Genomic DNA, 14547 nt, shown 5'->3' with positions numbered 1-14547 from the left:
CTCCTATAACACGGCAGTATCATGCTACACACATGTGCACCAGAGAACATGGTGGACCAGGTTTTGGTCTCCATGAGGACTACTGGTCCTTACAAGGTGTTTGTGACAGAAATCAAAGAGCACACAAACACACAAACTTGTTTTTACATCTTAATGAGGACACCTCATAGACCCCATCTCATCCTAATGTGAAATACTATATCTTTTTACTTCCAGATACCTGTGACTAAATGTTTGTACCTTTGTGGATCCACTGTGATCTGTAGGTTATCATTTTAAATTTAGGCACAATATTGTTGAAATTACACTTATTTTTCTCAAGAAATGTCATGTTTTGTAAAAGAAAAAAAAAGATCATTAAATGTAAAACAAAGGAAAACGATGTTGTTTATGTTTATGGGTTATTATGCTATTATTTTACTGGTCCGGCCCCTGGTGTGGGGCCCCTGAACTCAAATGAGTTTGACGCCCCTGGTTTGTTTGTTTGTTGGTTTGTTTGCTTTTTCTCTCAGTCCTCACAAAGACACACATACAAGAATACACACACACAGCCTCTGGTTTCCATCACTTCAGATGACATTACATTTATTTACATTTCTGGAGACTCATTAGGACCAGGTTTTGGTCTCCCAGGGTCCTAAAGAGGTATTAAATACACACACACGCACACACACACAGAGGGGCTGTCCTTTCCACAGTGAAGCTGCCACACAATATTTAGCATGAAGTCCTCTCCTCCTCCTCCTCCTCCTCCTCTCTCTCTCTGCGTGGGGATCGAGCTTCACTCTTCCACAGGCTTCATGTCTGACAGCACAGAGACGAGGACAGAGACAAGAGTGGAGACAAGGAGAAGCAGGGAAGTCTCTTGTGTGACTGACTTTGATTTTGTGAGCGCGTGACGCGGCGGGAAACTTTGTGTCCATGTCACAGCTGAGGACAGGTCAGCTCACTCTTCTTCAGGCTGCAGCGGCGCGAGACCCACTCTTAATTCTCCACGGATTAATTTAAGCAGAACACACACACACCGGAAACACACGTAAGTCCAACTTCTCCAAACTGTCTTTCCCTCTCACAGTCGTTCTGGCTTTTTTGTCTCGCGCGTGGAATCATAATGAGGTGTTTGTTCACAGAGACACGAGCGGGACACTCTGATGCTTCATGTCCACGAGAATGAGACACAACTGCAGCGTCGCACGCGCACGAGATTGGAATTTAAATCATTCATTCATTCACTGACAAATAAACAAAATAAACAACAACAAGAGCGAGCACTGTGTGTGTGTGTGTGTGTGTGTGTGTGTGTGAGGCCTCCCCCACACAACAACAAAAACAAAAACAAATGAAGATTTGAGTGTATAAGATTTGAGTAAAGTGTTCAAAAAACAAACAAATAAACAAAAATAAAATAAAACAAATAGAGCGAGGGGTCGTGTGTGTGTGTGTGTGTGTGTGTGTGTGTGCGTGTGCGTGGAGGAGAAAGAAATCTTGCGGATCCACAATATTTGTGTATGTGGAGGAAATTGATAGGCAGGTGCCCCCAAACACACACACGCGCGCGCGCACACATCTGCATTACAAAAGCGACATCATTTCGCTTTATTTAAAAAAAAACCATACATAATAAAAAATACACTTTTTTTCGATTCTGTTATTTGAGCGGAACGAGCCTTAATTCACGCGCGCGTTTCATTCGTTCAGAAATAATAAAATCTCGTGAATTAAAGCAGATTAATCATCACATCAGCTGTGAATCTTCCGTCACATTAAAAGGCCTCGTTTTTTTATCACTTTAAATAAAACAAACTGTTGTTTTATTTCATTTTCTTTAAATTAGATGAGTTTATATTTTCTTTGGTGTAACTCGAGGAACATATGTATATATATATATATATATATATGTGTGTGTGTGTGTATACACATGTGTGTATATATATACACATATATATGAACGTAAATAAATATATGTAAATAATAAAAAAATAAGCAGAGGTTTTACTTTTGTCCTCACAAACACTCACGTGTGTGTGAGTTTTTCAGTGGTTTGTGAAGTGGTGAATGTAGAGTCACGCGCTGACATACAATAATATTCCAATCATGATAAAATAAGGCAACAAACGCAGTTTCACACTAAAACACAGGGATATATGTGACACATGTCCCTCACTTATATACATGTAATATAACCCTTTAATAAAATCCTTCATTTACTTTCACTTATTCATAAACTTTACGTTGTGCTTAAATATCGCAGAAATGAATATTTCGTCTTTCAAAGAGAAAACAAAGTAAATTCAATAAAATGACTCATTTTCTTTTGTTTATGTGAAAAAGTTATTAACATTATTACTGCACATGTTTGCAATTTTAACACATAAATGAGCTTTTAATTAAGTCCTAATTGTTCATTTTACAATAAAAACCTAATCAGAATGAGGCAACATTTCTGCAGCACATATTGTAAATGTACATAAACTTGTATTTAAATTGTATTTTCATATAAAGTGTAAACACTGGGATCAGATTTTAATTTGTTACCATTTTAGGTTGACGTTAGTAATTATGTGAGAACAATAAAATGTGATTAAAACACAAAAATAACATAAAGAAATTAAATCTGCAGATAAACAAGAAACACGCATGAAAAGATTAAATCATATTTAACTCCTCAACTTCAGACTTTATTATCGCGGTAACACGTGATTATTATTATTATTATTATTGTTGTTGTTACGATGTCAAAATCCCACCGTTTTATACAAAACTGAAGGAAATCGAACAAAGTTAAAGACGAATAAAAAGCTGAGAAAAACTATGAAGAATAAATTAATTACAGCAAATTCATGACACACAATCATTAAATACTCTACTATATATGTATATAAATGTGTGTGTGTGTGTGTGTGTGTGTGTGTTCAAATACAGACCGCACGTGCGCAAATATGAACAATTAAAGAATTCACTGTGAATATTCCGCGTGTTTTTGTTTGTCTGTGAATTTAAATCATATTTAAATGTTTATTCATTCATTCATTCACGCGAACGTATTTGTGTATTATGCATGTATTCACCAGATCAACGTGAAAACAAAAAATTTAAACTAAACCTTTAGAATTAAATCATAGAAGAGTTGTAAGCGCGCGCAGAAGCGCGAGCAAATACAAGCAATTATCGATCGATTTATTTTGCAACTTCAACTTTGTGGATGTTGTATGTTGTTGTGCACGCGCACATTAACGTTGTTTTTCTATGTTTTTAAAGTAAATATAATGTAATAATAAGAGATTTTTATTCATGAAGTTAGTTATTAATTTAATCTCAATTTAACCAGAACAAGACATTAAAATAAAGAACAACAACAAAAATGTGCATTTATTTAAATGATATTTTTTTTACGTAAAGAGCTGATGAAATAAAGTGGGCGGGGCTTCAGTTTTTGTTTGGAGCTCGTTACAACCTTCACGTGCACATTCAGATCAGAGTGAAATCTATTTTTGATGAAGCCGCTCATTCATTCTTTATGAGGAGAAGCGGCGCGTTAATCACTGCCGCCGCCGCACGCGTTGCCGCACGCGCAGCCTCTCTCGCTCACTCTCTCACCGGCGCTCGCGCTCCTCCACAAACTCAATCATATGCAAATGTGTGTGTGTTTTTACGGCGGGACAGAAATTAACATGTTCAAACACACGAGTGAAATTCCATCTGCTCCTCCCCCCTCACCCCTCACCCCCTCACCCCCCCGCTTCTTAATAAGTTCTCAGACAGAAAAGTGACACACATCTTAATCAAGTCTTAATCCCGGGAATTAATTCTCCAAGCGTTTATGAATAATTCCCGGATAATGTCCGCCGCGAGGGCCGAGCACGTGACCAACACAGACAGACAGGGCCCATCATCATCATCATCATCATCATCATATGTTATTTATTATTAAACGTTTAATTGATGTCGTTTGTGTGCGCGAGTGTGTGTGTGCAAATAACTTTTTGAATTTATATTTATTTACTAATATAACTTATATTAAATATAATCTATATTTAGAGTCATATCGTTTTAAAAAAGCTGAAACAAAGATAATAAACTTATTATTATTGTAACTATGATTCCATTTGTATTTTTGTAGCAGCTCAAATAGAAGAAGAATATACAGAAATATAAAGTTTGTTTAATAATCTCACTGTTTTTATTACTTTGATTCTCCGTGACAAGCAAACGAATGCATCTGTTTATTTACGTGACAATAAAATGTGCTTCCTCAGTTTATGGATTATCTCAGATTATGAAATGAAAAGTGAGCAGAATAGAAACACATTAAAGTTATTTTCTTTGTTTAATAAAGAAGAAGAAAACAACTTATTACAACATTGAAGGAAAAATCCAGAGGATGGAGGAAGTAAAACCTGGATTATAATTTAAAAAAGTGAAATGATTACTTTTACGGACAACGATGCTGATTTAAAAGTTAAAAAATATCAGATTTATACAGAATAAAAGAACATGATGAAACAAGTTAAATAATCTGTGACGTTTTTCAGTTTAACATTTAACATTCAAATTACACACTCACACATCACAGACCAGATTATGAAGAAAACAGGGATTACAGAGCTCAGCTCTCTGCTGCCTCTGCTGGTCAATAATCCTCTGATTCACCTCTGAACTCTTTAAATGTTCAATAAAAACTATTTTGTGTTTGTGCGATACCTTCATTTGGCCTTTCAGAACGTGTGTGTGTGTGTGTGTGTGTGTTCATAACCTGCCGCCTTAAACAGATTACATGAGATTATACAACATTAATCCTGCTGCTGCAGGAGGCGTGTTTTAAATAAAGTTCATTTTGAACTCTATACAAACACATCAAAACTTCACATGATGTTACTTTGTTACAGTTTCTGAGACACAGAGACACAGAGACACAGAGACAGACACAGAGAGAGACAGAGAAGAGAGAGAGAGAAAGACACAGAGAGAGACACAGAGACACAGAGAGAGAGCACAGAGAGAAACACAGAGACAGAGACAGACACAGAGATACAGAGACAGACACAGAGAGACAGAGACACAGAGAGACAGAGAGAAAGACACAGAGAGACAGAGACACAGAGAGACAGAAAGACAGAGCAGACACAGAGAGAGACAGACAGAGAGAGAGAGAGACACAGAGACAGACAGAGACACAGACACAGAGAGAGAGACAGACACAGAGAGACACAGACACAGAGAGACAGAGACAGACACAGAGAGAAAGACACAGAGAGACAGACACAGAGAGACAGACACAAAGACAGACACAGAGAGACATTTTAGCAGAGACAGATCTGCTAAAATGTCACTGAGATATACACAGCTGAAGTTGTTCAATGGGACATTTTACTAACATGTAATCTGTAATCTGGGGTTAGGGTTTGTTTCGATCTTAATGGAGCGGGTGATCTTGCGTGCACATCCTAATTTTGTTCAAATGCGATAAGTTTTGACGTATCGCATAAGTTTTTCTTATTTTCTTATTCTTATTAAGAAATGGAGGTTTTGAGAGTTTGATGATGATGTGTGATGTCATCAGTGGGCGGATCATACTCAAAAACTAAAGACAGGAAGTTGCTAACAAAGTTTACAGACGGGTTCTGTAGATAGATAATTGAAACAGTGACACACACACACACACACACACACAGAGGAGTCATGTGACTGGCATGACGGCAAAAACAAATGAGCGCAGCCAAGCACAACAACAACAAGTGGGCGTGTCATTTGTGGGTGCAAGACTCCGCCTCTAAACTGTGTGACCAGTGTCTCACTGTGTGTAAACAAAGAGTGAGACAGCGAGTGAGACTCGTCCTCACAGACGCTTGTATATGTGCAGTAAAAACCATTAACTGACTTTACAAGGAGTTAAAGTGATATTTAAGGCTTTTTTTTAAGGGTGAAAGACAGATACTTATGAGTCAGCACTAACTGCAAAACTGGATTTTAGTCACTTAACAAACAAAAAACACTCACCTAATAAAACTCACTCTCCCACACCAAAGCCCACAGAGAAAATCAGTGATGTGAGCTGGACACAGGAGCTGCTGGTGCTCTGCTGCCTCGTGTGGTCACTTTGTGTCACTGAGGTCAATCTGAACATTGGATTTCAAAGATGCTGTAGATAAACGTACAGTCATGGAGTATTAATAACTTCACACATAACAACATAAATCAGACTTTGGTTCTTTTTTGGAGGAAAAGTTTGACTTTTCAGAAACATTTTTAAAAAGCTATCTTTGTCTTGGAAATGTTCTTGAGTGTCTCACAACCGTCACCTCGTCCTCCTCGTCCTCGTCCTCTCTGGACCTCTTGGACCGGAATAGATGAGGATTCAGGCCCAGGTCAGGTTTTAGCTGCTGATGTCAGGCTCCTATAAAGAGAAGCATCATCACAGGGATGAGAGGAAAGATCAGAGAGCAGCTCACACAGTCTGACGACCACGATCTTTAGCAGTCTACACCAGGGGCCACAAACTCAAAGTGACCCGAGGGCCAGTGAACTTCTAGTCTGGTCAGCCGAGGGTCAGGGGTCAGGGGTCAGGTGGATAAATAGATATTTAGGATGATGTTGGACATTATTTCAAAGGAAAAGTGTTATGATAGAGCTTATATATAATATAAAGTATACTGTTTCTATAATTGTCTGAGTATGATGATGATGTTGTACAGTCTCTATACTGTTATGTTGACCACACAGTGTGTCTGTCTCTCTGTCTGTGTGTGTGTCTGTCCACAGAGGGCGTGGTTATGGACTTTAACCTGCTGACGGACAGTGAAGCTCGCAGTCCTGCTCTGTCTCTCTCAGACTCTGGGACGCCACAACACGACCAGGGATGTAAAGGACAAGACAACAGCGGTGAGTGATGTCATCACGCGCACACACACACACACACACACACACACAGTCTCATTATTTATCTAGATCGAGAGAGTGTGAGCGTGTGAGCGCGTGAGAGAGTGTGTGAGCGAGAGAGAGTGAGTGTGTGAGCGCACGTGAGAGAGTGAGTGTGTGAGCGAGAGAGAGTGTGTGAGTGCGTGAGAGAGTGTGTGATGCGTGAGAGAGAGTGACAGAGAGAGAGAGCTGAGCCTGTGCAGAGAGAGAGAGAGTGAGTGAGAGAGAGAGAGAGAGTGTGTGGAGCGGGAGAGAGTGTGAGCGAGAGAGGGAGAGAGAGAAAGTGTGTGAGCGAGAGAGAGTGTGTGAGCTAGAGGTGGGCGAGAGTGTGTGTGTGTGAGCGAGAGAGAGTGTGTGTGAGAGAGAGAGAGAGTGAGAGAGTGAGAGTGAGAGAGAGTGTGTGTGTGTGTGTGAGCGAGAGAGTGTGTGTGTGTGTGAGTGAGAGTGTGTGTGTGTGTGAGCGAGAGAGAGTGTGTGAGCGAGAGAGAGTGTGTGAGCGAGAGAGAGAGAATGAGAGCGCAGACTGCAGGTTTGTATAAATGCACACACACACACACACACACACACACACACACATATATATAGAGATTATTTTTGCTCTGACTCTGGAGGAGCAGAGTTTAGATGATGACAGATTATTTGTGATTACGCTGAAAGCCTGTGGTCCAGATTAAAAACTCTGATGTGAGCACTTTCTCGCTCAGATTACAGCGATTGTTGCCGTCTGCGGTCGCTGCTCTTTCCTCTGCATTGTGTTCGACACTTTAATCTTAAATGCCAGATTAGGTGGTGTCAGTTTACGGCCCCAGCCCCCCCGGTCCTTATTGGTTTTAGCGGTGGCCCTGCCGAGGCTAAACCTTCACCAAACAGAAGTGAACCTGCCTCGCTCACAAAAGCCTAATCCTCGGGATTAACGGGCAAACTCATTTCACTTCTCTGTGTGAGGTCTGTGACGTCACTGCGTCGCCCGGGGGCCAAACACCATCACCTGCTGCTCTACATACACACACACACACACACACACACACACACACACACACACAGACACACACACACATACACACACACACACACACACACAGACACACACACACACACACACACACACATACACACACACAGACACACACACACACACACACAGACACACACACACAGATACACACACACACACACACACACAGACACACACACACACACAAGACACACAGACACACACACACACACACACACACACAGACACACACACACACACACACACACACACACACACAGACACACACAGACACACACACACACACACTCTTTAATTGTTATAATAAAACCTAAAACGCCAAAACCATTCGATCACAAATCCATACACGACATCTGACTCCAGAGGAGAAAATGATAATTAAATTATTATAAAACCGTGCATTTAAGTTTGGACACCTGTGTGTGTGTGTGTGTGTGTGTGTGTGTGTGTGTGTGTGTGTGCAGACACAGAGAAATCGCACCACAACCAGCTGGACGAGTCCAGCGCCGACGACAGCTCCCTGAAGAAGAAGCAGCGGCGGCAGAGAACTCACTTCACCAGTCAGCAGCTGCAGGAGCTGGAGGCCACGTTCCAGAGGAACCGTTACCCGGACATGAGCACGAGGGAGGAGATCGCCGTGTGGACCAACCTCACCGAGGCCAGAGTCAGGGTCAGTCACCTTTACACCGCACACACCACACACACCACACACACAGCACTGAGTGGGAGCTACTGCCTCCCAGAGGCAGCTCAAGTACTGCAGGTGAAAAGTCTCCAGCAGTTTCACTAAACTTTCCTTAAAAAGAAATCTTTTTCCTCAGGAATGTCATGTGACCTCGGGAAACTCACGACTTCCGACTACAAACGGAACGCAGCAGCAAAGCTGATGCAGTTTAAAATCTACTAGCTTAACACAACAAACTCCATAAAGCTACTGAACAGACATTAAAAGCTACTTTAAACAAACATAAAGTACAATAAAAACATGAACTAACCTCGGCTCTCCGTCATCCCGGTGTTAAATAAAGCATTACAGGTAGTTTAGCCGTGTTTTGTTGCGCATTTCGCTCGTTTTTCCCTAACTTCCGGTTTTCAACCCTTTCAAAATAAAAGCGCCGGTCTTAAACAAACGAACTAAATTGTCAAAAACGAGGCGATATTTGTTTTTTTTGTTTGTTTTTTTTATGTTTCAAGGTAAAACACAACGTGATTTTCTGTGTCATGTTTGTTTGTTTTCAACAAACTGAATAAAATCATGAAGAGAAAAAAAATCTGTAAGTTAATAAAAACAATATACATAATATTATAAATTAGAATATAATTGATTGATTTATCATATATATTATAATAAATCATTTAGAATTATAAATGATATTATTAATAATAAAATCAAATCCTAATAAAATGACAGATGTGTAAATGTGTGTGTGCTGTACAGTGGACACACTCAACAAATCACCAAAGCAAAAGAGAAAACTAACACACAGTAAACTTAACTTAACTTAACTAGAGAGGGGGAAATCACAACGTAAATCAAACAATAAAATACAAATGACTTCATAAAAGATGTTCATGAAAGTACAATCGAAAATATTAAAAATGAGAAAGAATTAAATGTATACAAAAGACTGCAGGGGGAATTAATGTGGTTAAAAATACATAAATAAAACTATGACTTGAGTTTCTTGGTAAAGCTGTGACGTTCTCGTCTGTCAAAGGTCAAAGGTCAAACATGAAACCTAAATGTCAAAGGTGCAGGACAGTGTGTGTGTGTGTGTGTGTGTGTGTTCTGATGGACGACAATACAGTCCTTCCTGACAAGTCCAGGATCAGATGAATGTTGGCTGGATGAAAGGTCACATAGCGCACGCTCCTGCGTTGTTATTTTGAAAGGACTACACATTGTCTCGCTCTCAGTGTCCGTCCGTGGCCATGGTAACCGCCGCGTGTCGGGCAAATACTGACATGCCTGGAATACTTTGTCCGTCAAAAGGAATCATGTGATTTTTCAGAGCTGCAGACAGAAAATGGATTACGTGGATTTTATCCACAGAACGAACGGGTCACATGATAAAATCTACGTCACTTTAACTGTACACTATTTAAAACATCTTTATCTCACTGTGAGACAGCAAACGTTTGTAAACCACTCACTCTCCCACACCAACGTCCATAGAGAAAATCAGGTGCTGCTGGTCCTCTGCTGCCTCGTGTGGTCACTTTGTGTCACTGAGGTCAATCTGAACAAACGGTTTCAAACACTGATGTGACAAAATAAGACTGGGTCAGCGACTCCTGTGTGATTACAGATTACAGTCTGTTTATATTCTGATTTATAGTTTTAGATTCCTTTTTGTTTACTTATCAATCTGTGCAAGATAGCTAATGCCAATGCTAACTTAGCAGTCAGCTAACTATATTGTAAAATGAGTTAGCGCCGCGCGTTTGTGTGTGTGTGTGTGTGTGTGTGTCCTTCAGCGTGGGGAAGGACACACACACCTCTGTTTTTTTTTAGTTTGGACGGAAACGTCAGAGTCGTTTTTCTTGACGCCATTTTTTTCTAAAGACTGACGGGATTCTGTTTCCAACAGAGACGACTGAGACACCTGTAACCAGGATTTAATCTGATTAAATGCATCTCTACAAATGACCCCTAACGCCGTCTCTCTGTGGTTTTAATCCACAAACAAAGGATTTGTGACCAATTAAAAAAACAAAAAAAAGTACAAAAGAGTTTCACCCACAGTTTCCTCTTCAGTTAAGATTCTTCCACTTAAACTTTAATCCACTTTAATCCACTTTAATCCACTTCATATCCTCCAAATATCAGACCATCAGCAGACAAATGTGGAGATTCACCTCCTCTGTCACTGAGAGCTCACTCTTTCAAATAAGTGGGTGATTAGTTTTAATAAGACTGTTTGATTACACACACACACACGCACACACACAGATTATTACGTGTCTTTTTAGAATTAAACTTTATTATTGACTCTGTCTAATTTCTTAAAGGAAGGAAAAAGTCATTTTAAAATAACTTTGGTCTCGTTTTTTCCGTTCCCTCCGTCGGCAAAAGTAATATAAATGTGTATATTTAATATAAATTTGACAAAAGAAAAAAGAAAAAGATTTGACATCTGCACGGTCACAGTCGCTCGCTCTCGGGGAATAAAAGTCTAAAATAATAATGAAAATCCAGCAAAGTCTGAGCGATAACGTGATTTAATGAACATTAACTTTTCTTCTTTTTCCACATTTGTATTTATTCTCTTTATAACATAATATAAATAATAATAAATATAACTATTCTCTTTTCTTTATGTTTGTATTTTTGTCACTTAAATCTAAGTCAAATCATATTAAAATGCAGTGTTATTTTAAAGTAACATTCATTTATTTTATATTTTTAATCACAAACTGAGTTGAAAGTGACCATTCGCCACGAAACAGGAAGTGCCCTATGACTTCGACATACTTTGAGTTCCACCAAATTTCCCGACACTTGGTGTGAAGATGTTACAGACCAAGACAAACAGAAAAGTCCACCGTAAGCGTGGCCTCAACTCAACAGGAAGTCGGCCATTTGGAATCTTGCCGTCCATTTTGGCGATTTGCACCCGACGTAAATGAGCGCATCAAAGTGTGGTCAGTGAACTGCTGCACTCACTGACTTGCGTGAGGCCCCGAGGGCCCTATGACGGCTGCGTGCAATCCTAATGAAGGGATTTACTTGTCATTACTCTAATGTTCCTCTTCTTCTTCTTCTTCCTGTTTCCCGCAGGTTTGGTTTAAGAACCGTCGCGCCAAGTGGAGGAAGCGGGAGAGGAACCAGCAGGCGGAGCTCTGCAAGAACGGCTTTGGCGCGCAGTTCAACGGACTCATGCAGCCGTACGACGACATGTACACGGGCTACTCGTACAACAACTGGGCCACCAAGAGTCTGGCCAACAGCCCGCTCTCCGCCAAGAGCTTCCCCTTCTTCAACTCCATGAACGTGAGCCCGCTCTCCTCGCAGCCCATGTTCTCGCCGCCCAGCTCCATCCCCTCCATGAACATGGCGTCCGGCATGGTGCCGTCCGCCGTCGCCGGAGTCCCCAACAACCTGGGCAACCTCAACAACCTCAACGGCCCCGCCGCCGCCGCCGCCGCACTCAACACGGTGGCGGTGACGGCAGCCACGTGCCCGTACGCCACCACCGCCAGCCCCTACATGTACAGAGACACCTGCAACTCCAGCCTGGCCAGTCTGAGGCTCAAGGCCAAGCAGCACACCAACTTTGCGTACCCGGCAGTTCAGAACCCGGTGTCCAACCTGAGCCCCTGCCAGTACGCAGTGGACCGGCCAGTATGAAGACGCTCCGCCATGGTCGCCCCCGACGCAGCCAATCAGCTGCGAGTCGACAGCCCCCCCGCCCCCCCCTCCTCCACTGACTTCACTCAACTCTCCAGCTCCATCTCTAGGCAAGCAGATGCGCTGCAGACTGGCAGAACAGGGTTCTTTTGGGGGGCGGTGCAAAAAAAACGGACGACGCACCGTCACTTCTGACGGAGACTGAACTGAGCAGCTGCTTCAAAGGAGTTCAAAGATTATCATCCGTGATCATTTCCCCCCTCCCCCTGCCCCTCCCCCTTCTTTTGAACTGCATGATTAGAGTAACTGTAGAAACTAAAGGGTAAAAAAAAACACGGGACAAGAACATGAGATATGGTCTTTGCTGCTGTTGCAGTAAAAAGGGACCTGTGGTTACGACGGCGAGGTGCCGAGGTTGTATATATATAACGGACTTTTTCTGTTTTGTATGTGACAAAAAAATAATTACGATGATAAAAATGTAGAACTTTAAAGATGAGAGAAAGCATGTTCTTCAAAAACGCAAACAAAGGCTCGTAAGAGTCAGAAAGTTCTGCTGTTTTTAAGTGTGGTTATGCGAGTCACTGACACGCGTAGCACTGTGAGCGCCCCCTGCTGCCGAGAACCAGCCTCGATCTACAGTCACTTTAAGTCTGCGATTTCTTAAGAACGTGTTCACGTCTTTCTCTCACTGTTAGACAGGAAACTGAAGTTTGTGAAACACTCACTCTGTCACACCAAAGTCCAGAGAGAAAATCAGTGATTTCTGTGAAGTCACTGAGTTCTAATGTCTTATTTTAGTCAATTCAGCATTTAAAAATGTTCCTTCATATTTACCTCAGTGACACAAAGTGACCACACGAGGCAGCACAGGACCAACAGCTCCTGTGTCCCTGCGAGCTTAAATCACTGATTTTCTCTCTGGACTTTGGTGTGGGAGAGTGAGCATTTTACAGACTTCAGTTTCCTGTTGGAAAAGTCTCACGGTGAAGATAAAGACATGAACGCGTTCTTAAATATATCACGATGATTTATTAACTGGCTAAACGGACTTTTTCCTTGGCAGACATGGTTTTGTGTCAGTTCCTTGTACAATCATGCAAGCAAACTAACAAACAAACAAACAACCAACCAACCAACCAAACACACACTCACAAACAAACACACACACAACCAAACCACACAGCACAAACAAACACACAAACAACACAACCAACAACACACACAACAACCAAACAAACACACACACACACACACACACAAACAAACAAACAACCAAACAACACACACACAAACAACCAACCAACCAAGCAAAAACAAACACACACACACACATACAACACACACACACACACACATACACACAACACACACACATACACAAACAACCAACCAACCAAACAAACAAACGAACAAACAAACAAACACACACATACACAAACACACACAAACACACACATACACACAAACAAACACACACACACACACATACACACATACACACACACACACACACACACACACATACACACAAACAAACACACACACACAACAAACACACACACACACATACACACAAACACACACACACACACACATACACACAAACAAACACACACACACAAACAAACAGTCCCTTTAGTTATGAATTCCTCTCACTTGGAAGGTCATGGGTGAGGAAGCTGGATGGAGTGAGAGGAAAGCACACCCTGCAGTGTTTAACACACACACCCACACACAGACACACACACAGACACACACACACACAGGAATATCAGCAGGATTTTTCTAAAAGCCATTGATTATATAGATTTGTGGTGTTCTACTGTACAAAAAGAGTCCATGACTGTAAAAATGTATGTAAGAGTGCAGTTGTTATAAGAAGAATTCAAGCTTTTCTTTTCCTGGTGTAGCCTGCTTTGTCTCATTAAACATCCGTTTTTATGAACGACGTCGACTTCATGTGCTTCCATTATCTGTCACCACGACGACGAGCCTCCCTCGGCGCCATGGAAACCCAGAGTCAGCGCCATGGCAACGCTTGCACAACAAGTGAAGCAGGAGGCAGCGGTTATACGTGTTCCTCATCAGTCGCTCACTGATATGTTTGACCTGCGCTTGGACCGCTCACCACGGTCAGATCCAGTGGGATTATATAAAGAGTGAGTCGTCACAAATCAATCCCATCAGCCCCTGCGACTCTTTATGACTCTGCCGTTTCCAGTCGTTTTCAGTTCCTGCTCTGACGAGGTTCAGCTTAGACTAA

General features: G+C 41.5%; 1 protein-coding gene across 1 annotated transcript; it reads left to right on the top strand.

The window, feature by feature from the left end:
• Positions 1 to 730: 730 nt before the first annotated feature.
• pitx3 (paired-like homeodomain 3) lies at positions 731 to 12993 on the top strand. The gene is made up of 4 exons (XM_044015410.1): positions 731 to 1036; positions 6760 to 6879; positions 8395 to 8600; positions 11712 to 12993. Exons 2-4 carry the CDS (start codon positions 6771 to 6773, stop codon positions 12279 to 12281), a joined length of 885 nt encoding a protein of 294 aa, XP_043871345.1. The 5' UTR covers positions 731 to 1036; positions 6760 to 6770; the 3' UTR covers positions 12282 to 12993.
• The last annotated feature ends 1554 nt before the right edge of the window (positions 12994 to 14547 follow it).

Source organism: Solea senegalensis, unplaced genomic scaffold (assembly GCF_019176455.1).
Source record: "Solea senegalensis isolate Sse05_10M unplaced genomic scaffold, IFAPA_SoseM_1 scf7180000013409, whole genome shotgun sequence".
In the NCBI taxonomy this organism is placed as follows: domain Eukaryota; kingdom Metazoa; phylum Chordata; class Actinopteri; order Pleuronectiformes; family Soleidae; genus Solea; species Solea senegalensis.
This window is presented reverse-complemented; position numbering and strand designations above follow the sequence as displayed.

Excerpts from the sequence above, each read along its gene's own strand:
- pitx3 (XM_044015410.1), top strand. The coding sequence starts at position 6,771 with ATGGACTTTAACCTGCTGACGGACAGTGAAGCTCGCAGTCCTGCTCTG. Across the intron at positions 6,880-8,394 it reads TAAAGGACAAGACAACAGCG|ACACAGAGAAATCGCACCAC; the intron begins GTGAGTGATGTC and ends GTGTGTGTGCAG. Across the intron at positions 8,601-11,711 it reads TCACCGAGGCCAGAGTCAGG|GTTTGGTTTAAGAACCGTCG; the intron begins GTCAGTCACCTT and ends TGTTTCCCGCAG.